Source organism: Saccostrea echinata, unplaced genomic scaffold, assembly GCF_033153115.1.
Source record: "Saccostrea echinata isolate AGI-Se365-2 ecotype Australia unplaced genomic scaffold, CSIRO_AGI_Sech_v1 ptg000009l, whole genome shotgun sequence".
Classification (NCBI taxonomy): Eukaryota; Metazoa; Mollusca; class Bivalvia; order Ostreida; family Ostreidae; genus Saccostrea; species Saccostrea echinata.
The window spans coordinates 31,361,207-31,378,445 of record NW_026889758.1 but is presented as its reverse complement, the minus strand read 5'-3'; the positions used below and the strand labels follow the sequence as shown (position 1 = coordinate 31,378,445).

General features: G+C 34.8%; 2 protein-coding genes across 2 annotated transcripts in view; one reads left to right on the top strand and one right to left on the bottom strand.

Moving 5' to 3' along the window:
• LOC133182209 (poly [ADP-ribose] polymerase 1-like) overlaps positions 1–17,239 on the bottom strand; it is a 550,802-nt gene that overhangs the window by 184,483 nt on the left and 349,080 nt on the right. The window contains exons 22-27 of the mRNA XM_061316963.1: positions 13,647–13,769; positions 12,138–12,236; positions 11,873–12,025; positions 10,936–11,063; positions 8,318–8,379; positions 6,691–6,765 (exon numbers count right to left, since the gene is read on the bottom strand). Coding sequence (XP_061172947.1) covers positions 6,691–6,765; positions 8,318–8,379; positions 10,936–11,063; positions 11,873–12,025; positions 12,138–12,236; positions 13,647–13,769 — 640 coding nt within the window. The remainder of the gene's footprint in view (positions 1–6,690; positions 6,766–8,317; positions 8,380–10,935; positions 11,064–11,872; positions 12,026–12,137; positions 12,237–13,646; positions 13,770–17,239) is intronic.
• The window catches only part of LOC133182217 (COMM domain-containing protein 10-like), a 249,974-nt gene that overhangs the window by 220,155 nt on the left and 12,580 nt on the right, over positions 1–17,239 (top strand). The window lies entirely within an intron of this gene.

The window sequence follows — 17,239 nt, the reverse complement described above, 5'->3', positions numbered from 1 at the left end:
GCTGCAATGACAACTATACTGCTGACGGATCGACAAAGGTATGTCAATTTCTTTCAGCGTCTGGTATTTGTCTCCTATCAGCCAAATTGTAGTTAACTGGTCTAAAAAATGGTATGGTTTGTTTACGCCAGTGAACTAGCCTGGAGACTGTCGCTAAGACGCAGATACTGAACGGAGTTTTAATCCCCTAAAAGCGATTGCCGAAGAGGACTATCAGTGGCGGTTTTAAGTGGGGGGGGGGGGGGGCAGCGCCCCTCTAAAATTGTCAAAGTTAGCATAAATCGTAGTTTCGTCGAGAAAATTAAAAAAATGTCTACTCGGTAGACCTCATTTTTACCCTATAAAATCTCTAGAATCAGGAGCTTCCGGGGACTTCGCCCCCTGGGCCCCCTCCAGGGCTTCGCCCCGGACCCACTGGGAGCCTCAAGCCGGCCTCCAGACCCCCTGACTACTTTTTGCGCCCCCTCTAACTTCAATTCCTGGATCCGCGCCTGACTATAGTTTTGTACTTCATCTGAAGTCATTGGAAGGCTGCATTCATATTTGATATGCAGATTAGACGGAATAACACTCTTGAATTGAGAAAATGTAGTATATTCAGAGTTTATCCAGACTTTCTTCTAGACGTTTGCAGATACTGTTCTGTAATTATAGACGTTTGCAGATACTGCAGATATTTTTTCTGATACACGTTTGTACTGTGAAATAACTAATTTTCGTCGGGAATTAATTTTGGTTCTATAGGGCCACGGATTCTTGCCCTCCTCAAAATGTCAAATTCAAATATCCAACAACTTAGCACTTCTTCAACCACAAAATCAGATCCCCACAAAGCAATAGTTTTCCCAGCAACGAAAATTTGTCCCAAAGAAAAAAAACTGTTCTGATTTTGGGATGCGATTGTACCTTGATGAACTATAAATCAAGTACACACATTCTTCAATGATTTTTGACGGAATTACAGTCCGTGGAATTAATGCATTTTCAAGTTTTCCCAGACTATTTTCTTAAATACTCCTCAATACTGCATACGATCCCACCTTTGATGTTTTTGCTATGCTCACAATTTGTATTCTTCATATTTGATGCTTGCGTATGTTGGGTTGATTTTTTAATTGTGTATCTTCCGTCTCCGGATACAGATCTAGGTCACTTTTGTGTTTCCGTTGATCTTTGACAGAATTATGGACCTTAGAGTGATGTCCATCAACGATTTTTTTTTCCAATCTTGATTTCTAAGGGGAGCAAGACTATACTTTTGAAGATAGGTACTCAGCACTGCTTAAGCAATATACTGTCAGAATACATGTACTTTAGAATGACTTCCAGTGTTTCGTTCTATTCAACAAAAAAACAAATTCTCTTTTAAAGTGTATAATTGAGAAAAATTTTGGGTTTTCCTCAATATTTTTCTCTCCATTTTATTGAAAATGTTAACGTTTCAATCTGAAATAAAGTTTTAATTATTTACAGACATTTCACGACTGTTCCTGTGCCAATGCCAATCTCTTTAACGTGTCTTCAGGTGGAAACAAAACGGTGGCCACTTCAGGAGAATGCTCTACCTCCTGTCCGCTCGTCTACCTCTTCATATTCCTCTTGTTTCTGGGAATGTTGTGTACTTTGACAACTGTGACACCTGTTTCTATGGCAATTTTACGGTAAATTTCACCAGACCAAACAACATACAAGTTTACTTCATAGGGTGTTTTTCACTATTGACCTCCCTTTTTTGGTCAATTTACAGGTGTGTACCAGATGAACACAGAGCTCTTGCCCTTGGAATGCAGTGGGTGGTACTTAGACTTTTAGGTATTTTTTTTTAATTACAGGAGTCATTTTTGTGTCATAGTAAAAACGCATGTCTAACAAAAATAATTTTCACAGGTACGATCCCCGGCCCTGTGCTGACAGGTTACGTCATAGACACCGCGTGTGGACTTTGGCAAGACCTGTGTGGGACGCGCGGATCTTGTGGGGTGTATGACAGGTATGAAATGAGCTGGCGACTGTTTGCTTGGTGGTCCTGTGTCAAAGTCTTCAGTGGAACCATGTTTATCCTTGCCATGATCTTCTGGAAAGAACCAGCAAAATCAGAAGAAGTTCCAGAGCCAGTAGAAAAAGAAAAGTCTCTGACTGATAGTGGGTTTGTTAATGCTGGATACACTTCCAATGAGAAAGAAAACGGAGTGCAAACACAGAAAGGTTCCACTATAGTAAATGGGAAATATGACAGAGATGGAGTAGCGGAATCTACTTATATGTGAAGTGTTCAATATCACAACAAGTGACTTAGCTGTTAAACTACTATTAAAACTTTAAGATACTAATTTATATTACCTGTATCCGCTATATCATAGGAAGTCAAACTAAACTGACATACACTTGAATACAACATAGCTCAAGAGCACCGTCCTAATAATTGGTATTCTATATATCACTTAATTTCAACCACTAGTTTTATTTTGTATTTGAAAAATTTTATATATTCATGTTATTATGCATGGCAATACATGTAATAATAAAAAAACAAGATGTGTTTGTGGAACACTGATGCCCCCGGGAAGCTTATGGTCCAAGATAAAAGTTCTCCTTAAAATGGTGTCAAGAGGTCAAAAATGTTGGCAAGAATGGTCAAGTTTTTCACAAGTGAAACTCCAAGGTCACAAGGTCAAAAATGTTGGTACCCAAAATAAGGTCTTGTCACATGGGATATGCATGTGAAATTTGAAAGCTCTAACACCAACCATTTAGAAGTCATGGCCAAGGTTAAAGTTAGTTTAGTTTTTCAAAAAAAAGGTCAAACTCGACGTTCAAAGTCAAAAGTGTTGGTACACCCCAAAAACATCACAAGCAATATACATGCATGTATAATATGAATGCCCTAGCACCAACTGTTGAAAAGTTACTGGCAAAGTTTTATAGTTTTTTGTGGACAGATAAACAGACAGTCCAAAACCTATATGCCCCCGAATCTCCGATTACAGGTGCATGAAAATGTTTGCAGATACATCAAATAGAGGTTTGTGTAAAATGACTCTTCCGATGAAAAGACTTTATAACTGTGCATGGATATGTCCAAATTATCATGTTTTTTTTATCGCCAAACGATGCAGGCGACATTCAGAAACGTCTAGAAACCCTTGAAAAGTGAAGCCAATTTGGTGTTTGTTAAATTTTCCTTCGCACGCCATCCTGTTCTTCAGCAGATTTTTTCCCTCTTTTAATAATTTCATAAAAATTTTGACTCCGTTTCGTGGACCAAAATCTAGCCCAAAGGGAGCTATGATTTAATCAAAAACATTTGGATCCTTCAATTTGATCAACTTTGCCTTTATTTGATCTTAACAAAATGAGGATGCTTGCATAGCAACATGGCCAATAAATGCTTTGCTGTTTTTAAAGGCAATTTTAAAAAAAATCCTATATTTTCCTATCTAAAACTGTGGCACCACCTTACCCTAATTGAACCATATAAATATGACTAATCATGGCTTTGCTGTTCTTGAGAAGATTTTCCCCCATCTTTTCCTACCTAAAACTTTGGTCACCAACTGTGGCCACACCCTACCCCCAAGGGTCATGATTTGAGCAACCTCGAATCTACACTACCTATGGATGCTTCCATATTAGTATGACTAATCATGGCTACACAGTTCTTGAGAAGTTTTTAAAAGATCTTTACAAATTTATTCCAATGTAAAACTTTAATTCCCTGTTGTTGTCCCACCCTCCCAAAGGGTCTCGATTTAAACAAATATGAATCTAACTAACAGAGGATGTTTCCATGTGAGTAATTATGGCTTTGCTGTTCTTGAGATTTACAAAGATTGTTTTCCCTATATAATCCAATGTAAAAACTTTGATCACTCATTGCCCCAACCTACCCCATGTGGCTATAATTTGGAGAAAAAAAAAAACTTGGAATCTATGCTACCTGGGTATTCTTCCATATCAGTATGACCAATCATGCTTTGCTGTTCTTCAGATTTTTTACTACTATACTACAGTACACGTATATATTCCTATACTATGTAAAACATTGATCACCTATTGTGGCCCCACTATACACAATGGGGTCATGGTCTGAACAAAGGAGATGGGCGAACAAGGCGAGCGCACTGCAAAATTGAATCTCAGTTATAACAAAATTTTCTTTGATATTTCATCTGTCCTTAAAGTATACGTTATGAAAAATCTCCACAATATGCAAAAATCTCGAAAAGATTTAAATTATTTACCTATGAAATAGCATACACACACTAAAGTGGGCAAAAAGGATCATTTTCCCATACTATAACACAATTTTTTGATATGAGTGGGTCTTTGCTCCATTTCTTTGAAAGTTTATTCTCAAAGCTTGCATAAAAAATGTAGAATTTTCGGTAAACAAAAACATCGAGCAAAGACCCACTATACCTTAAAAATACACTTTTATGACACAACATTCGCATCTATCCGAGAAATACTTGAGGTCCATGTATTCAAGGGTTATATCACAAACATGATTTAAATGCCACTATTCGTCAAGAGCTGTATAGCGTAGTGGTTAGCGTGTTGGTCTCATAGGAAAATGATAGTCAGGATTTTTATTGCTTGGGTTCGAACCCAGCGAGAACCACAATATTTTAATAACAGAAAAAAATTTGCCCAGAAAAATTTCCTCACAAAAGTGCTATCATAATTTCAGGAATTTCAATAATATTAACTTTACTCTTAATACTAAATTCACAAATTGAATATGATTTTTATATATCTGAAGCTATAGGCGTTCTGTGCGCCTTGTTCACCCATATCCTTTAATCTACAATAATAAAGCTTTCATACAAGTTTCAACTTTTCTTGCCCTTTTATTCTTGAGAAGATTTTTTTTTAAAAGATACAATTGAATTATTAATTATCTTCCTTTGAAAGAGGACATGGCTCATCATTTCCCCTTCATCCAAGGATGCTTTGTGGCAAGTTGGGTTAAAATTGGTGTCTGGAGAAAAAAAAAATAAAACGTGAAATGATAACAAAGGACTGACAAAATTCTATCAGAAAAGCTCGCTTGAGCCTTTGGCTCAGGTGAACTAAAAACTCCATATATCAGTTTGACTTATATTCTTGCTTTCCTGGAGAGGACTTGGGGGAAATGAATTCATACTGCAAAAAGACCTATTTATCATTATTTCTCATCTTTTCTGACCAATTCATTCTATTATTTTTTAACAAAACTGCCATACTTTTTTCAACCTTTACTGTGGCTTATGCAATTCAAAATTAGCTAGGGAATAAGTCCTTTTCATGGCAACAAAAGGATGAAAATAATCAAAATCATATACTCAGGTTTACTTAAACTTGTCAACTGTTTATGTTTTCTGCAATGAACAACAAAAAAATGTAAATGTCAGCTTTTATTTTCACATTAACAAAATCATCAAAAATCAACACATAATCATAAGCCATTTAAATCTGGTCACAGAAAAATAATGCCTAGACAACTAGTGGATTCTTAGTCTCTTCACATTCTAGTAACTTTAAAACAAATCACTCAGTATCTCGATCTGTACAAATGTTTATTTTTGGCCAAAGAAAAATTTTCATTGTTCAGTTATTATCCATATTGACATCCTGCTTTTGAATTTCTTGTTTATCGGGACAAAAACCCAAATTTGCCTTGTTATACCCAAGGTATAGACACAATGTAAATTTGGAAGTTGATATTTTTATTGAACTTGTTTGGTTGTAAAGAGAGCAAAACTGTTTCTTTTAAACCTCAAAGAAATCATAATTTTCTGTAATTTACTAGTAACCCTGCAAATAGCATTTATCAACTCATGTAGTTTGATTTAAACACTCTTCTGCAAGAGTTTAATCTAAAGCCAACTAAAAGTACATAATAAGAATCTAAAAACACTTATAACAAAAGCCTTATTATGCATTTGTCAGCAGATACATGTTCAAAACATCTGCTTCTTTCACAACCACTGTGCAGTCTAGGTCAAAACAGTGCAGAACAGATCTCTTCCAGTCTTATTTTGATTACTTTATATCACCACTTGTATTTGAACTCTGTTCGAAGCAAGTACTTCATGTTTACCTGTGCCACATCATAGACAATGAATCTAAAGAAAGGTTCAGGAAAATGTTTTAATATTTATGTGACTTTCTCTATTAAGTTTTTACTTGGTGTATTCTTCCTGAATTATTTTAATTGTACTTTATGCTGCAGATTAATCTTGATACACATGTGTAGTATGCACAGTTGAAGATTAGATATTTTAAATGAATTTTCAAGGTTATTACAAGAACATTTTTACACGAATAATCTTATCTCAAAAAATAAACCATCTGACATTCAATAAATGAAATTCCAAATTCTAACTTAATATCATCTATTATAATATCTACTAATTTAATATCTTCGGCTATAATATCTACTACTTTAATATTTTTTTACTGAATTTCTAAATGTCAAATTATTTAATATCATTTATGATGCTGTACTTAGTACATCAAATGAACACCATGAAGATACACAATTCAATGTTTTATTAACTGTGATTTTATCATTGTAATTTCAGTGGTAATTGATACAAAAAATTGGAAAACCCAAAGAAATACCTGATACACTGTAAATCATATTTACTATATAAAAAGGATACTCATTGTACAAAAGACTGGTGTGGCCACAGCTAGAGTTAGTGCCCTTTCCCATTGGAATAACTACACCATCAGGTGTTGTATAGGCACCTTTGGGATCTGGACAAGTCATACCCATGCCTGAAAAAGAGTATACATAGAATAATCAACTAAAATACAATCTACAGTTCATGTAACTTATTGAAGTTGTTCAACATAAACAGATATGGAATTATCTCTGTTTTTTTTTAAATCTTAAATAAAAATTGAACAGGGAAATTTGAGAGTATTTAGGACTTTACTAAGGACTTTATAGTATCAGATTGAACAGTTATACATCCCAGACACAGTTTAAAAAGCAAAGTTTCATTTTCACCCTACAAGGTTTGATATGAAAAACAATAGTCCGATTCTGATGCCTGTAACCTAAGGCAACACAAAAGTTACTTTATAATTGGGTTCATGATTATGAGAATAATTTACGCAGATATGAACTTCTGTGGCAGGCATTGTGTAAGCTGTGTAAGCTGTACAAAGAAGAATAATCTAATCAACTAGACAAACTGGACTGGAGGGAGCTCACAAAATGATTCACCATGCCAATACACATCTAAGCCATAAGCAATCGTTCTTTAAGTTATGAGCTTCCAATTCCCCAATTACAAAGATACTGACAAACAGAAATTCAAACTATCTGATTTCTGTCTGTGACTTGACCTTGTCTAAATGACTTGGATCACAGTCCTGAGACATCTTCAAAAGCCAGCTTTTCCCTATTATGGGCTTGAAATGTTTGTTCTTTGCAAAGATATGGTCCATGTTTCTCCAACCCATATATCCCCACAAGAGCAATATTACATATTTTGCCAGTAACCTTCAACTATATGTAGTACAAATAATCTTGCATGAGCAAAGGTCATGAAACACTATCTGTTCATAAGTCATCTTTGTCTTAAGCATAATCTTCCAATGCTAATATATTATACACTGAAAAAGAGAATCATATTTTTCTGCCAATGACCTTGGAATTGTCTAACTGACCTTGGAATAAGGACATTTCATACTTTCACATCATAAGCAATCTGTGTCAATTACAAGCTTTCCATGATTCTCTATTACAATTTATGGTATGAACACAATTGCATGAGCAGGTAGATAGATAGACAGATAAGGTGATTCCTATATGTTTGCTACCTTCTAGTACTGTAGATTCCTTATTTTTCGCGAGTACTTTTTTTCCGCAAAATGGGTCTTTAACGTCAAATCGCGAGAACAGTAATTCGCAAGTAGATGGTTTATCTCGAGATTTTACATTGATTTCAGCACTATAAAGAAATAAAAGCGGGTAATTTTATTTCGCAAGTGATGCTTCACGCGTTATTACGCGATAATTAATTCCTCGCGTATATTTAGGAATCTACAGTAATCATTTGATTAATAACTGTCTCTGAAACTGACTAAGGAGTTCATCATTTGAACTACCATAATTTTAAAATGCACTTGGCAATCTTGCAAACAATGTGACAAAGAGCACACTTAGAGAAATTTGCAAGAGGGAATAAATCTCTTTTATTACCTCCCTTAAGAGGTTACCAAATGTACAACCAGATATTAAAACAGCAATCTTTGGGCAACCTAAACATTAGAATGTCACTAAAAAATTATTATAATGAGAGTGAAGTAACTAATGTACCTTTACAGCTATGCTTCCCTTTTGGTAGTTTATCAATATAATCTGCATGTGGTCTCTCATACCTTTAACAAGAAAGATTGAGGCATTTTACATTCTGCAAATATCTTTTTGAACTGCCTTCTTCCCAAAAATAAAACAAATTTTACTGAAACTTTCAGGGCATTGATCAGTGTTAAAGTCGTTACAATCATATACACTAAACAAACATGTACATTACATTATTTACAAGAGGCCCATGGGCCTTGAATCGCTCTTCTGATAAACTGTACAACCTATCACTTCTATTTGAAGCCTCGAAGCATCCTGTATATTTACATAAACCCTTGAAATTCCAATTCACACTCTGAGAACCCAAGATGATTCTAAGCCAATTAGTACCTGAGAGTTGGTCATGGTGACCTACTTATCACTTGTCATTCTCTGAGGACCCATCAACTAAGTTTGATGATTCTAAGCCAATTAATACCTAAAATATTTTTTAAAATTATAATCATAAAATTTTATAAGTAGGTCAAAGTGACCTACTTTTCAATTTTTTTACTCCAAGGACCCAAGATGCATCAACTGACAAAGTTTGATGATTCTAAGCCAATTAGTACCTGTAATATTTAATTAAAGCCATAAATTTTCAAAAGTAGGTCAGGTCACCGTGACCTACTTTTCAGTTGCTGTACTCCGAGGACCAAAGATACATCGACTGACAAAGTTTGATGATTCTAACCAATAAGTACCCAAAATATTTAATTATAGCCATAAATTTTCAAAAGTAGGTCACAGTGACCTACTTTTCAGTCAACCTACTCCGAGGACCAAAGATGCATCAACTGACAAATTTTGACGATTCTAAGCCAAATAATTCCTGAAAATATTAAACACAGCCATAAAATTTCAAAAGTAGGTCACAGTGACCTACTTTTCAGTTGTTGTACTCCAAGGACCCAAGACGCATCAACTGACAAAGTTTAATGATTCTAAGCCAATTAGTACCCGAAATATTTGATTAAAGCCATAAATTTTCAAAAGTAGGTCACCGTGACCTACTTTTCAGTTGTTGTACTCCGAGGACCCATGACGCCTAAACTGACAAAGTTTTATGATTCTAAGCCAATTAGTACCCGAAATATTTTATTAAAGCCATAAATTTTCCGAAAGTAGGTCACAGTGACCTACTTTTTAGTCGACCTACTCCGAAGACCCATGACGCATCAACTGACAAAGTTTGATGATTCTAAGCCAATTAGTGCCAGAAATATTTAATTAAAGCCATAAATTTTCCGAAAGTAGGTCACGGTGACCTACTTTTTAGTCGATCTACTCTGAAGACCCAAGATGCATCAACTGACAAAGTTTGATGATTTTAAGCCAATTAGTAATCGAAATATTTAATTATCGCCATAAATTTTCAAAAGTAGGTCACTGTGACCTACTTTTTAGTCGACCTACTCCGAAGACCCAAGATGCATCAACTGACAAAGTTTGATGATTCTAAGCCAATTAGTACCGGAAATATTTAATTAACGCCATAAATTTTCAAAAGTAGGTCACTGTGACCTACTTTTTAGTCAACCTACTCCGAAGACCCAAGATGCATCAACTGACAAAGTTTGATGATTCTAAGCCAATTAGTACCTGAAATATTTAATTATAGTCATATAAATTGAAAAGTAGGTCACGGTGACCTACTTTTCAGTTGACCTTTTTTGAGGACCCAAGATGCATCAACTTACAAAGTTTTATGATCATAGGACTTAAAATGTCCAAATTATGCCTCTAAAACGCTTTGAAATCGAATGCCTGCAAAGTTCAAAAAGTAGGTCACTGTGACCTACTTTTTAATAAGTATGTTTTATGGCCCCAAGATGCATCATCTTACAAGATTTAATGATTCTAAGCCTCCCCGTATTCGAATTAATGACCTTAATTGTTTTAAAAAAGATTAGCCATAAAATTCAAAAAGTAGGTCAAGGTGACCTACTTTTTAGTTGACATACTTTGAGGACCCAAGATGCATCAACTGACAAAGTTTGATGATCATAGGCCTTAAATTGTTCAAAATATGCCTCTAAATCATTTTGAAAAAGAATGGCCGCAAAATTTTAAAAGTAGGTCACTGTGACCTACTTTTGAGTCAACATGATATGAGGTCCTTAGATGCACCAACTGACAAGATTTGATGATCCTAGTCCTTATAGTAAGCAAAATATCAACATTTTAATAAAATGTAATTTTTGGTCAACTTTGAAGTGACCTTGAGACCACACCCTTTGCCCCAGGGTAAATCCCCGTGCAAATTTTAATCTACAACATATCCTCATCCTTTTGTGTAAGTTTGGTGATAATCTGCCCAGTGGTTCTTGAGAAGAAGATTTTTTAGCAACCAGTACTTTTGTTTCTATTTTCCTAATTATCTCCCCTTGTTAAAGGGTCACAACCCCAGTTTTAGTATAAAAGGGAGCCCTTGGGCCAAGGATACCCTGTGACAAATTTGACAATAATTGGCCAAGGGGTTCTTGAGTTATGGCCCATATTCTAAAAAGTTTACGCACACCGCACAAATGGCCATAGCATTAGCTCTTTGAGCCTTTGGCTCAGAAGAGCTAAAAATCCTTAATACTTACATGTTACCGAGGGCCACCTCACACAGCAATAGGATACCTGTGGGGTCAGCCTTGGTTGTCCTACAGTAATTGGCACTCTTTGATACCATGTCAGCAAAGTAGATACCTTTACCAAACATGTAACCAGTCTACAAAATTTCACATATTTAAATCTATAAATCTCTATGTCAAAGTAAATACTGTAAACAGGGAAATCTTTGTTCCTTTTGCTCTAGTTGCAAATAGGGGCGAATTTAAATTCTTTTACATAGCTGTGCTTAAGCACAATTGTTTGCAATCACGAAAGGACAAAAAATGACCCTGTATACGGTATCATGTTACTATGTTACATTATTTGATATAAATTTGCTTTCAACTCCTGCTTAACTTCTTAGCACTATTTCCTTTCGTACATTGTGTCTAAGTTTACAGCTTTTCATGAAATCTAGATTTTTTAAACATTTTTTTTACATCCTGAAAAAAGTTTTTAAATAATACCTTATCTCATATTTACATTTGTGACTAGTTTTTAACAAATATTTGGATACTATAGTTTTAAAACCATGAAATTATTTATTTTTTCAAACCTCAATGGTATACATGTAAATTAAATGTGTTGAATATGTCAACCATTTATGATGTCACTATGAAATTATGTCGATCATTTATGACTAAACAATGAATTTATGGCCCTGTGAGGAACCTGTTTATACAGAGATGTAAATACACCTTGTCAAATAATGTTATATCAGGGAAAACATTTGCAAATGTAAATATTAAATCAATATTTATTTTTTTACAACCTTTTCTCAATTTTTTCACATATACTATTTAAGGGGGGTGGGGGTGTTTATAGGAAGATACTTAAAAATTTCTCATTTGTCTCCTCACTGGACTACTTTTCAACTCTATTTGGTTACCAGAGGTCAAGATCATTTTACATCTCGTCATTTCTTACCACAGGTGCTTCTGGTGGGGCAATTCTCAGACCCTGTGAAAGAATTCCAGCAAAGTTGGTTGTACGAGAGCCATGCCACAGAAGCTGTCTATTATGCAGGTCCTTAAATGGGGCATACCTATCTGCCTCATCCTCTCTTTCAACTTTAAATACCTGCAAAGTACATGTACAAGAAGAATTTTGAGATAAAGAACAGATCCCTACAATCACTGTATCATTAATCATGTGGGGATTTTTTTTACATCTCTTATTAGAGAAGAATTACCTCTTGGACTTGTAAGTCATACTGATTATGGGTGGCAGCATGAGTGTTTTTGACATATTCACAAATCCTCTTGAACTCCTCACAGGTTTTATCCAATGGCTAAAATGGATAAAAAGGTGCACTATTTAAAACCCATTAAACGGTATTTCCTAATATCAAAACAGTGTTGAACTTGTATAACCAAAAAATGGTACATGAAATCAACGATATACATGTATGAAACAAGTAATATTATATAGCTTGCTTAACTTTTTTACAACCAAAAGTTTAATAAAAATTCCAACATCTGTCTTTATTACCATCAAAAACTCAATTAGTAAATATTTGTTTTAAGCTGTACATGTATGAACCTTGAGACAAACCTCCATGTGAGTTTTAAGTTTCTTATAATGACCCTTGAGACAAACCTCCATGTGAGTTTTAAGGTTTTTTTATAATGAGCCTTGAGACAAACCTCCATGTGAGTTTTAAGTTTCTTATAATGAGCCTTGAGACAAACCTCCATGCGAGTTTTAAATTTTTTATAATGAGCCTTGAGACAAACCTCCATGTGAGTTTTAAGGTTTTTTTCAAATAAGCCTTGAGAATAACCTCCATGTGAGTTTTAAGTTTCTTATAATGAACCTTGAGACACACCTCCATGTGAGTTTTAAGTTTCTTATAATGAGCCTTGAGACAAACCTCCATGTGAGTTTTAAGGTTTTTTTTATAATAAGCCTTGAGACACACCTCCATGTGAGTTTTAAGTTTTTTTATAATGAGCCTTGAGACAAACCTCCATGTGAGTTTTAAGTCTCTTATAATGAACCTCGAGACAAACCTCCATGTGAGTTTTAAGTTTCTTATAATGAGCCTTGAGACAACCCTCCATGTGAGTTTTAAGTTTTTTTATAATGAGCCTTGAGACAAACCTCCATGCGAGTTTGAAGTTTCTTATAATGAGCCTTGAGGCAAACATCAATGCGAGTTTCAAGTTTTTTTTTATAATGGTCCTAGAGTCAAACCTCCATGTGAGTTTTAAGTTTTGTATAATGAGCCGTGAGACAAATCTCCATGCAAGTTTTAAATTTCTCATAATGAGCCTTGAGACAAACCTCCATGTGAGTTTTAAGTTTTTTATAATTAGCCGTGAGACAAATCTCCATGCGAGTTTTAAGTTTCTCATAATGAGCCTTGAGACAAACCTCCATGTGAGTTTTAAGTTTTTTTAATAATAAGCCTTGAGACAACCCTCCATGTGAGTTTAAGTTTCTTATAATGAGCCTTAAGAAAAACCTCCATGTGAGTTTTTAAGTTTTTTTATAATGAGCCTTGAGACAAACCTCTATGTGGGTTTTAAGTTTCTTATAATGAGCCTTGAGACAAACCTCCATGTGGGTTTTAAGTTTCTTATAATGAGCCTTGAGACAAACCTTCATGTCAGTTTTAAGTTTTTTTATAATGAGAATTGAGAAAAACCTCCATGGGAGATTTAAGTTTTTTACATGTATAATGAGCCATGAGACAAACCTCCATATGGGTTTTAAGTTTCTTATAATGAGCATCAATGGGATCCTCCCCAGCATCCCCTCCCTTCAGTAAGCTATAGGCTACTTCTATCTCCATCAAGTTATCCAACATCTCTGTTTTTGCCTGAAATTTGCAAAATTCCATTTAAATAAAAGCAATATGTATTTCAATAAGTATTATATATTTATATACATGTAGCTATAGATAATTCTTGTCAATACACATGTACATGAACTGCCTGAGCATTGCAATTTAAAGGAAATTCTTGGTATCTGAATTCTCAGCTGACTCTTCTTGTCTCAAGGTGAGATTTTCAACTGCTACTCTCAAATACATACTGTATTCTCAAAATGTCACTTTATGAAACCGAGTAAAACAGGACAGTTTTCAAACTTTCTTTGATATCATACCAAAAACTACATGTATAATGAACTGAAAACACACTGTAATTTGATACCCACTGATGCATGTGAAATCATAATTTTTATACAAAGGGTGTAATAATATGGTTTTTCCAAAATTACTCTACCAATAACATTTGAGTATTTTACATCTTAACTTTAATCCTAGCTATTCTTTTTAAACAAGTACATTTACATGAATAAACGAACTCTTGTAGATTATAATATACTGTATAAATGCAGTCATTTTCCATGAATATCTTTTTCTTTGCAGGCAAATGCAAGAACTGTTATACTAGCATATAAATAGATAGCTTAACACCCTTAGCTTTACTTGTATCTTTAATGATGCTATTGCAGGTGACATATGCATTCCTTAAAACCCTCCAGTCTTAAAAACAGATGAGGGTGGAAGGCTTTTTTAAATTAGATGTGGGAGGCACTTTTGAATTCCAGAATTTTTCTATAAAATTAACAATCAAAATTTTCCCTTCATAATTAAAATGGATTCCTTCTGTAAAATATATTCCAAACATCACAAAATAGGTAATAAATTTTATATACATGTATAATATATATTGGGTGAAAAACTAGGAGAAAACTAGAAAACTGACCAGTCAGCAAGGGCCCTGCCAAGGGGTAGAAATATAAGGGTGCAGCTTACAGAATGAGAATTTTAATTGATAACAAAAATTAAAAAATATATGAAGAAGAATATGCAATAACAATTGTATTTATAAAATTTCAAGATAATTCCTAAATATCCAACAACCTGTAAAGAGTATCCCTGTATTAACACAAGAGGCCCAAGGGCCTTAACGGTCACCTGAGTATAATACAACAATTTAGAAGTTAAATACACTGATAGATGAAGCTTTGTTGCCCTAAAGCAAGAGAAGTAGGAAGATCAGGATCAACAAAATAATTAGTCTAGTATTCAGTATCAACTCATAAATTAAGTTCTAATCTGTCCCCCACTTAAAACTAACACCATGCAGACTATTGACAAACTACTAGTGCTTCTGTACTATTTTTAAACCCATATTAAGACCTCTAGCATTGACCTCTCTTATGGTCTTTGAAGAACTTTTAATAAGATAAGTTATTTTTGTCTCAATTTTATTTATCTATTACTTACAGATCTACCTGATTATTAAAACTAAGAAAGTACTTTTTTAATTATACGATAAACATTCTTGCATAATTATCTTATTCTATTAACCTTTCAAATACATTATTTACAGTGATTAATTATCAAAGGTGAATGGAAAAGGGGAATAACTTATCTCAGTAGAATACAAATTAATAGAGCCCTGCCCAGGACCAGAATGCTTAGATGAATGGTCCAGATGTTTAAAAATCTGGTAGAAATACGCTTACTCATATCATTTAAACTTTTACTCAGTTTGCTTCCGATATGCCCAGAAGAAGAGAAGAATTTCACAGGTACAATGCATTTTCACTACAGATTCAACAAAGCCTTACCCTAACACCAGAACCCAAGACCAAGGGTCAAGAAATTTACAAATTTAGAAGAGTTACCCTCATCATCATAACTATGGACTTCAAAGAATTAACACTTCTCACTATATTATCAAAAGCCCCCCCCCCCTCGTTATGCCAGAACCCCTGACCCTAGAACCACAAGATTTAAAAATTCTGTTCAAAGCTCCCATTTTCATCATAGCTAAGCAATTTATTTATCAGCTCAACACTAAGGAGCAGACAGGATTAATTAATGATTAATTAATAAAATTAATGCTTTTTCACTATATAATCAATAGAGCCCCCCCCCCTCCTCAAGAACCCCAAAAACTGAGGCCATATATTTAAAAATTTTGGAAGAGGCATCCTTGTCTATCATAATCATGCACTTAGTTTGTTTAAATAATCTCCAGTAGCAGAGAAGATTTTCAAAGAATCAATGCATTTTCACTATATAATCAATAGAGCCCCGCCCTAACACCAGAACCCCTGACCCTGGGGCCATGAAATTCACAATTTTTGAAAAGGCATCCTTATGCATCATAACCATGCACTTAGTTTGTTTGAATAGTCTCCAGTAGCAGAGAAGAAGGTTTTCAAAGAATCAATGCATTTTCAATATATAATCAATAGAGCCCCGCCCTAACACCAGAACCCCTGACCCTGGGGCCATGAAATTCACAATTTTTTTAAAGGCATCCTTATGCATCATAACCATGCACTTAGTTTGTTTAAATAATACCCAGGAGCAGAGAAGAAGATTTTCAAAGAATTAAAGCATTTTCACTATATAATCAATAGAGCCCCGCCCTAACACCAGAACCCCTGACCCAGGGGCCATGGCTTTCACAATTCTGGAAGAGGCCCACATCCTCATCATAACTATGTACTTAGTTTATCACCTTAATGCCCAGGAGCAGAGGAGAAGATTTTCAAAGAATTAATGCATTTTCACTATATAGTTGATAGAGCCCCGCCCTAACACAAGAACCCCTGACCCTGGGGCCATGAATTTCACAATTTTGGAAAAGGTTCTCTTGTTCATTATAACTATGTACTTAGTTACTTTATTAAATATCCAGAAGCAGAGAAGAAGATTTTCGAAGAATTAATGCATTTTCACTATATAATCTATAGAGCCCCGCCCTAACACCAGAACCCCTGACCCTGGGGCCATGAAATTCATAATTTTTGAAAAGGCACTTTTGCTCATCATACCTATGTACTTAGTTACTTTATTTAATACCCAGGAGCAAAGAAAAAGATTTTCAGAGAATTAATGCTTTTCCACTATATAATCTATAGAGCCACGCCCTAACACCACAACCCCTGACCCTGGGGCCATGAATTTCACAATTTTGGAAGAGGCACTGTTGCTCATATTAACTATGTACTTAGTTCCTTAATTTAATACCCAGGAGCAGAGAAGAAGATTTTCAAAGAATTAATGCATTTTCATTATATAATCTATAGAGCCCCACCCTGGGGCCAGAACCCCTGACCCTGGGGCCATGAATTTCACAATTTTGGAAGAGGCACTCTTGCTCATCATAACTATGTACTTAGTTCCTTTATTTAATACCCAGGAGCAGAGAAGAAGATTTTCAAAGAATTAATGCATTTTCACTATATAATCTATAGAGCCACGCCCTAACACCACAACCCCTGACCCTGGGGCCATGAATTTCACAATTTTGGAAAAGGCAC